General features: G+C 36.3%; 1 protein-coding gene across 2 annotated transcripts; it reads left to right on the top strand.

Moving 5' to 3' along the window:
* Positions 1–6,669: 6,669 nt before the first annotated feature.
* Positions 6,670–8,383, top strand: LOC106619387 (putative per-hexamer repeat protein 5). 2 transcript variants are annotated; one of them, XM_070110245.1, is made up of 3 exons: positions 6,670–6,769; positions 6,828–6,955; positions 7,332–8,383. In XM_070110245.1, the coding sequence occupies exons 2-3, from the start codon at positions 6,838–6,840 to the stop codon at positions 8,231–8,233; spliced, it is 1,020 nt and encodes a 339-aa protein (XP_069966346.1). In that variant the 5' UTR covers positions 6,670–6,769; positions 6,828–6,837; the 3' UTR covers positions 8,234–8,383. The 2 variants fall into 2 exon arrangements, with proteins under 2 accessions (XP_069966346.1, XP_014092928.3); XM_014237453.3 differs by having other exon boundaries at positions 6,678–6,955.
* Positions 8,384–9,356: the final 973 nt, after the last annotated feature.

The following is a 9,356-nucleotide window of genomic DNA, read 5'->3' as shown; positions in this document are numbered from 1 at the left end:
AAATGGTTAGAAGCGCATGTGTGAATGAATAGAAGTGGTGCGTGCTCGGCATAAAAGTTCATATTTACGCATCACTGCGTTGAAAGAGAAGAACTTCGCATAGAGCAACAACAACAACAAGAACAATGTCACGAACAAAATATGTGCACTAATACACTTACAAACTGTACGCATTCCAGCGAACGCCATGGGCATTGCCTTGAGCTTAGCAAAAAAAAAACAAAAACAACGGGGGATCACAAGCATTTGGCGGCCACAGCATGAACTGATTGCAAGAGTGACCTGCAGGAATACACTAAGCTGAATTGAGCAACAATTTTAAGTAAGAAAAGGAAGGAATATAAATAAAATTATTTAATACAAAAAATTTTTAAATATTATACTCTAAGCCTAGTTGTAGGCTTATATAAAAATATATATTTTTCTCTCACTGCAGTAGCCTACTTTTAGGGTAAATTATGAAATATTTTATATGATATACACAGGTTGAAGAATGAACCGTCCGGTTGTTACAACTGTAAAAATAATTTTCATCATTCTTGGTCGAAGTTTTAGGTCCCAAAAGAAAAAAATTTGACAAAAATTTCATTAGAATCTACCTTGAGATATAGTCAGACTTCTTTTTTCTGCAATAAATTTTTTTAAATCTTCAAATATTTTTTTAAAAGTGGAAAAATATATGGTGAAGCACATAACTTTCAGTATTTACATCATCTTCACCGTCATTTTGCAGCACCGGCGAAGTAAAGAGCCCTTGGTAGTCCAACCAAAAATCTAAAGTAATTTTCATCACTATTACGAACATAGCACCATCGTGTAACAGCTAAACCTAAATAAATGTGACTATATCCTTCCACGGTTAGATTTCAATAGTCACTTTCGGGTGGGGCTACTTTCTAGACGTGAGTGAAGAAGAGGTTTAGTGAGAGAGGAGGATACTACCTCTAACAATACCGACGGCTCCAAAATGGACTGCGGTGTAGGGACGGTGGTATACCCCATAGATCTAGACATCTCTATCTCTATCTCTTATCCGGCAACCAAACTCAGCCATCATCTTTCAAGAGAAAGAACTAAGTATAGAGAAGACCTATGGAGTTCTATTAAATAACTACGGCAGGATTGAGAAAGCTTCGATATGCACAGATATCCATGCGGCATTGCTGTCCTTGTCGACACCACAGATTAACTCCAGCGTTGTCAACAATTGCAGGAAAGCTTTACTCACTAGCAAGTCAACTTCACTTGTCCAAAATTTTTGTTCCCGAAAACAGATATATTTTCGGCAACTAAAAAGCAAACCGAGTTGACCAAGCTAGGAACTACTTTAGATGAATCTGAGGCGGAGTTAATACTATGGCCGCAGCGACCGATCAAAAGAGAGCGTTGTACGCATTTTGAACAAATAGCTCAGAGTAGACGGAAATCTATATTCAACTGCAAGATACCGAAGTAGATATGGCCCAAGTATGACATGATAAGAACTAAGAACTTATTGCATAGGTCCAGGAATAGTATTTACCGACTCACAGCTAGTATAACAAGGAACTTGCCTTTTGGAGAGCATGCGCTAAAAATGGGACTGTTACAGAATACTTGGGACCTATCAAGAACCAAACCTTGAATAGCTGTCGACAAAAAAAATCAGCTATATAAGTAGTTTCATTGGGAACATCAAATCGCTTGAGCGCAACGATAAAATCAGATGGCTAGATTATAAAGGTTTTACGATGGAAGGAGGCATCCAGTGCCAATTGAGCTCACTGTTAGAGTCCTTCATTATGTTTATAATACTGTTAATATTATCGACTGGTAAAAATCAAAAACAAAAAAATTTTTATATTTAAACAACCTTAGATGTAGTTTCTAAAACATTTAATAGTCTTGTAGAGCTCTTATACATAATTTTCATCTTACCTAATCCTAAATTAAATAAAATTCCATATTGGAAGTTAACTCATAATAGCGACGCGGAAGCATTACCACAAAAGCTAACAAAACCTTCTAAGAAGGGCCTAACATATAACTGAATACTAAAAACTATTCCGACAGGGTAAGTGGCATACATTGCACCCCATACACATTGACACACAAACGGTATATGCGATGCAGTGAAAATAGTGTGCCGCATTGCCACAAATGTGTTTTCAAACTTTGTTCAAGTGTATGAGCTTTAAGATAAAAATGTTTATAACTTTTTCTACTATCGCAAATTATTTCATAAATATTGGTGTAAGTGTGTATGGTGAACGTGTTCATACGAGAAAAGCACTGGCAAAACAATGGACGGAGCATGAGTATGAAACTAGTGATCTACGAACGAATTCGGGGTAGTAAGTAGTTGGTGGTCTTCTTTCTCCAAAAGTTATATAGTCAAAAATATATGGACACTTATAAAAATACCATTCTTTCACTGCTGGTTTGACGACTTCTATGATTCTTAGTTAAATTTTAACTAGTCCCACTACTAGTTTCGTATTGAGAACAAAGCTAGAGCCTTTACATAGTTGAAATGAGTGTTAGTCTAACTCCTGCTGGTAATATGTATGAAAGTGTTCGTGCATGCATTCGCGTTTAAATGTTGAATGCACTCTGAAGTTTATAGAAAAGAGTTTGAAGCTCATTTGTTGGAACTAAAAAAAAATGTTCAATGTTTTCCAGACATTTGGTGCTCAGTGAACTCATATATGCTATTTTAGGGAAGCCGCAAGAAGTGAAGCCGAAGTACATAAAATTTCCATACATAACATATATGTACATGTGTAGATACATATTTACTTTCGATTAGGATATAAATAAAAATGCAAAGAATCGTATCTCTGCTGAGCTCTATGTACGAGAAGCAAGGAGAGCTTTATGAACATATAGGCGGGCTTTGGAATCCATAACATAGAATACTTGGGAACACGTGCGACAGGTAGGTAAGAGTGGAGTTGGTATTCATATCATATACATAGTTCGAAGCCAGTCGTAGACTATATTACCGACAACTTGACCCATCAAGGGAGATCCCAATCTCCTCCTTGTTGCGAAATTGATTGGGTATACAGGGGATCAAATGAACCGATCAGTCTTCTTTGTAGTTCGACAGCCAAGTTTCTAAGCGAAATGATCAACAAATATACGATAACAACAGCACCTCAAGCAACAACTTTTATAATCCTCCAATTGGGAAAAGGTATCTAGATTAGCTTCCTCATGCGATGCCTCAAACACTGAGGAACTATTTCCTGTATATACAGATGGCCGGACAGACAGATGGACATGCTAACTCAGCTCGTCGAGCTGATCATTTATATGATATACTTTATTGGGTCTCCGACGTTTCCTTTTGGATGTGGCTAACTTAATATGGGCAATCTTACATTAATTAAATATAAAAATGTAGGACGGAAAGATATAGTTTTCATAAACTATTTAAAAAAAAAAAAAAAAAAAATCGTGAATATCTCGTTTCTTATTCAGAATCATAGGTGAAATCAACTCTTCCTACTTTGAATGCTTAATTGTATTATTTAAAGTATGGACAACAATTTGAGTGATGTGAAAAATATACCGCAGCGGAGAGAAAATACTTACATATTAATATACATTGGGATAGTCAGCATCGCGAGAGCTTCGATGGAAAGTTGATGGAATTTAAGTTCCTTTACAAAACTTTAAATAAATTCCGGAGAGAAATACCAAAGTAAAAGATGACAGAAAATAAACTACACTAACTCCTATGTAGCACATGATCCGCTGCAACAAGGACTGCAACGAAAGCAGACGAAGCTCTATACCAAAAACCTGAAGATAATGACCTCCTTCATGTAAGCTTTTACACTATGTCAATTGCATAGTTCATAAAACAAAAGCGACATAGTGATTTATCCCACTAACATTGAAAACAAAGCGCATACCTTTGACCCTACCTAGTAACATGCACTTATATTTTACTTACATTCATGTATTCATATATCCACTTGAACTAAATGGAGGTGTATTCACATTACACCGGTGTAACGGATAAAAAAACCGGTCAGACGCGCTAAATCAATGTCAGCAAGGTGCAATGGTAATAATTTTTACGCGTTTATAAATCATAAATGCTCTATTAACAAGAAACGTTGCACTGGACTGGACTAAAGTGGATTACACGGGAGAGCCGGGAAGGCGTAGAAGAGTAATCAAGAAACAGCGATTTTCTATCTACTTCATACCGGAAACATATGTACCAGTGTATATATATATAGTATACATCTGTATAGCTGTATGTATATACTACCAGCTAAGGTACTAGATTACATTGTTTAAAGCATAAATGATAAGTGAAGGGATAAAAAAAGAATTGCAATAAAAATACTAGCTCATGAACTGAAACTGCAAGAGAATACTCCACATTGTACTTATGTATCTTTAGAATGTATGAATTCTACATGAAAGAACTGGAAGACGCATAAACACACACTTACTTATAAAAATAAATCATGGAAGAGCACGTACATAAATTCGTAGATGTCTACACACTGAAGTGCAATAATATTACGAGTGAAGAAACAGTGTAGTAGTGAAGAACTGAACTTTTTCACAACTTGATGGCCGAAGCCTTAAACAAAAAAGCTTCATAAGAACATTGGCTTTTAGAATTTCATTATAGAGTGTACAGATGTATAAAATCGGATACTTAACTCTTTCACTATACTACGATTAAGTTTCTTTTCATTACTTTATTATGCAAAAGCCAAGTAATGTTAAAAGACGCTTTTGCATATCAGAAATTCTGCTTGAATCCCCCAAAAAGAAGTTGTTCTTACATCGCATTGTGACGCGTGATGAAAAATGGGAAAACCGAATATCCATGACGCCGAGATAATGTTCTGTATTTGTTGGGATCAGAAGTGTATTCTGTATTATGAGGTGCTAAAACTGGGTTTTTGGTCACCAAGCCGTGTTTTTTTGGGATGAAATCATGAATCAAAAAATGGGTTTAGTACGTCCCCCAGTGCCCCTTATATCATATAAGTATATACTTGTAGTATATGAGTGGCTTTCTTAGAGCAAGAAATCTAGCGAACATATTATCTTGGACATACTGTTGTTTGGTGCCAAAAATAAGCGAAATGGGACCATGAATTACTTCAATCCCCTTATATTACAAATATTTGCTTCCGTTTATTTATTTAATTGACTCTATACCGAATAAATCGCTTGATATCAACACTAGTTTTTCACAATCAATGAATATTATAATTCATACTTCAAAATCTTATTTAACGGTATTTATTAAGTTTTAAGTTATTCCGTCTACATTTTCGTCTAAAACTATACCCACATTTACCACATCTGCCTGGTTTTTTACGTCTGTATCACTCTTGCTAATTGACCACAAAGTGCTGGTATGTTGTAAAAGTTTTCTGCAATCTGTGCTGTCGTCAGCTATTCTCTTTTGAATTCGTGGTTATGGAGCTTAGATAAATATATACATATACTTACATATATAAACAGTGGCAACACTGTACATTAACGGAATTTAATTAGGTTAAAGACATTTTTGGTTTACTGGCGTACAAATGGTAAATAGATGTACGATTAAAAAAGAGTAAAAAACATAGATATAATTATTTTCAAAAAGTAAATAATCTAGCTTTAGTATGACAGAAGAAGGAGAACAAGTGCTACTTTGAACTGAGTCAAAACTAATATTAGCTATCTTTCATCGTAAATGCAAAGTCGCCAGCTCTGCAAATAGCACTAATATAAGCAAATCTTTACTATATTTTGAAAACCAAAGAGAAGAGGACACGATAATTCGTATATGTGTTGAAAGACACAGACAAACCAGACAACCACTGCAGACTCGTTCAAAATCACTTTGCTGTTTACAAGGCCAATCCAGAAGAAAACGAAGAATGTCATAATTGGTTTACCTCTATTTGGGAATCCCATTTTGAAGGGAAACCCAGACGACACCTTTAAAATAACTATCTGTTCATAAAACAGCGACGCATGCGCACATGTGATTGTTAAAAGAGTCTCTTTATTGGAGTTCTTCGATGAAGACAGCATATGCATATATAGGCGCATATATACTGTCATGAAACATGCGGACATTTAATTTCTTCAGCTTGTCATTTTATTGGAAAGCATTAAAAATTCTAGATGCCTAGCTAGGCGCGCACTTAACAACCTGATTGAGTTGAGACGCTGTCGGCGAGTGTGTAAAAATAGCAATGGCTTGAAAAGTGAATTTGTATCAAACACACGGCCGGCAGAACAATAACTGACAAACAGATAGAAGAAGCAAGATAAAGTATTAATTGTGTATGCGAAGAAGATGAAACAGATTTCGCGAAAATAAAACAAAAGAAATCACAAAAATTATTGACTTCGCTTAAAAGCGTGGCTTGTAGTCTTCCATATATACATAGATACATACTTAGGCTAAAGTATATGCTCATGAGCGGTAGATAAGCAGAGAGTACGCTTGTATATCAACAATCAACAAGTTTTGCCTCGGCCAAAACAACTGCTGCTGATGCGCAAAGCAAAATTTAAAGAATTTTGGCCTTAACCTGTCTTTATTAAAAGCCACTTTGTGTGTTCGTGTCCGCGCTCAAGAATTCTGCACTTTAGCGAATATGATTATGTTCTAGCTGGGTACAACTTCTGCGGTTTAAGTAGTTAAATAAGGAAATGCATATCGGCAGTACCAAATCGGCAGGCGAGAGCATAACACATTGAGACCAAGGCAGCGTTTGTGAAAGCGAAAAACGAGTGTTTTAGTGAGGTAGTGGCAGAACTAGAATTTTTAAAAATCACTTTTTTTATAAAATAAAAATTTTAAGTAATATAATCATGTCGAAATTTGGTCTTATGCTGCTCTTACTCGGCACAATGGCGGTGCTGTGGCAACAGACTGAGGCCAAACCATTATTCTTGTTGTCGAAAAATTTCTTCGCCTTAACCACTAGAGGTGAGTGAAGATTGAATACTTAATGAATTAAACGGCTTGTTTTGAATGAAATTCTTGCACGCAAAGCTCTTTAGAAAACGAGGACTTAACTCGAATATGTTCACAGAGGGACTCATTCATTTTTCATATTCAAAAACAATAAGAAGATGAAAACTACTAAATGAAAATATTCTAATAGAAAAAAGCCGATAAAAGTTGGAAATTATTTGCACTAAGAGCACTAAAATAGTAAATTGAGAGACGAGAGTGAGCTTATGGTATATCAGACCTAACCGGTAGGAGCGTAAAACAACCGTAATCTCTAGCGCTCGAGCGCCTCCTTTTTGAACCAACCATCAATCAATCAACCAATCAAAATCTCTTATTATATTTTCAGCACCTTCAACCGGGAGTGGCTCTTCTTACTCATCATCTTCCTCCTCCGCTTCGCTAAGCTCATCAGCAACTGGTGGCCTCTTTCAACTGCCTGTTGGCATCATAAGTCGCAAATTGGGTTTGTTCACCGGTCTACTTTCCGGCTTTGGCGGTGGTGGTGGTGGCAGCATTGGTGGCGGTTTCGGACTCGGCTTCAAGTCCAATGTGGCCACGACGACACGCAGACCAAAGAAAACCACCAAGAGCACAACCGAACCAAACACTGTCTTTACACCGGAAACAAGCACAAAAGCGTATACAACAACAACAACTACCACTACTGCACCTGAGCAACTTGTGAGCACAACAACTGAGATCACAATCGATGTCAAACCAACAGTGGTCGCACAGCGCCCAGCTGTCATTGAACCGACGGAAGAGAGCGAGAGTGGAGTAGCTAGCAGCAATAATGTTAATAGCGGATTCGAAGTCATTTATGCCAATACCAATAATGGTGATCAGAGTGGCTCTTTCGATGCTGCTTCAGCTGTTGGTGCCAGTGGTGGCAATGTTGCCAGCAGTTCAAATAGTGGATTCGAAGTTATTTACTCCAACTCAGGTACCGGTGGTTTTGAAGCTACTGGTGGAGTCAGAGGTTCTGGTGCATCTGGAATCTCTGGTACTGTTGGGAGTGAAGTCGGAAGTTCTGGTAGTGTCGGCGGTTCTAACGCATTTGGAGTTTCTGGCGGAGGTGGAAGTTCTAGCGCAGCTGGAAGTGCAAGTTTAAGTGCTGTTGCTGGCTTTACAAACACACATCCCTCGAAAAGTGGCTACAACTACAATAAACCAGAAGATACACGTGTGAATGAGATTTTCGGCGGAAATCTAAGTAACACCTACTTGCCAGTATACAGGTACAGATAGAGGAAGCGTCATGGAATTAAACATAGTGACATCGAAAACTTCTAATTTAGTATTTAGCTCTATAAGTGTGTGTTACACAAACAATTTGTTAAAAAATTTAAATATTTTATATTTTTTCATCGTAAATAAAAAACTAAAACATTGAGGAAATATTTAGCCACTTACTTTACGCGTATTCATTAACACTCGTATGGGTAAGCGCAACTTGCAGCTTTTAGCGGAAGCATTAAATGCTTATTGCGTAATCTCGTCTTAACTGGATGGCGTAGCTGCCGAAAACAGGTAAGCGCTTCCACCCAAAATTATATACAATTCCGCTAAGCGCCTGTAGAATTCCGTTCCAATTATTTGCATTCTAGCCAATCTCGTATTTCCTTTTGTGCTGTGGCTTTCTGGCATTATTATTATTATTATTTTTTTTTTGTTTTTCTTTTGCCTTTTGCACATTTTATCTGCTAGCTTTAAAGTATTAAATGTGATTTAGCTACAATAACATAAATGTTTATATGTATTTGTGTGTGCCGTGTAGGTGTCTGACAAAACGTCGTGCTTTGACTTTATGCTTCAGCTCATAACACAAAGAAACTAAACTAATAGCTATTAAAAATAATTTTAAATATTTTATGAATCACAACTTTTGTTTAGAAATGCAGCACAAAAAGAGTAGGAATCGATATTAAAATTTTAATGCTTTGATTAATGGCTATTAAAGCGAATATAATAGTCAAAAGTTTATTTCAACACAACCGAGTTTGTATGCATGTATGTATGTATGTATAAACGCTAGTGATTAAACCCCATGTTGACATTCTGTTTTACTTTTTTAAGCCATAAAAGTTTATTAAGTATTTAAATATATAAAATATTTAACGAACCAACATATTTGTTGGTGATATAGATTTCGGAGACTCGTGTAGCTTTCGTTCAACTCTGACTAATAACTTCATAAATAAGCAAACTATACATAGGAAGGATAGGATATACATACATATATATATCTAAATAAGAAAAACTGTTAGCTTCAGCGGCACCGAAACTAATATATCCTTCTCACTTGCACTTCTTATAGCACAAGGCGTGTAAAAAGATCTGTATCTTGATTTTGACTTGTATGCAGCTAATG

The sequence above is a fragment of the Bactrocera oleae genome, chromosome 5 (assembly GCF_042242935.1).
Source record: "Bactrocera oleae isolate idBacOlea1 chromosome 5, idBacOlea1, whole genome shotgun sequence".
In the NCBI taxonomy this organism is placed as follows: domain Eukaryota; kingdom Metazoa; phylum Arthropoda; class Insecta; order Diptera; family Tephritidae; genus Bactrocera; species Bactrocera oleae.
The sequence above is the reverse complement of the archived record's forward strand: the minus strand, read 5'-3'. Positions and strand labels throughout refer to the sequence as shown.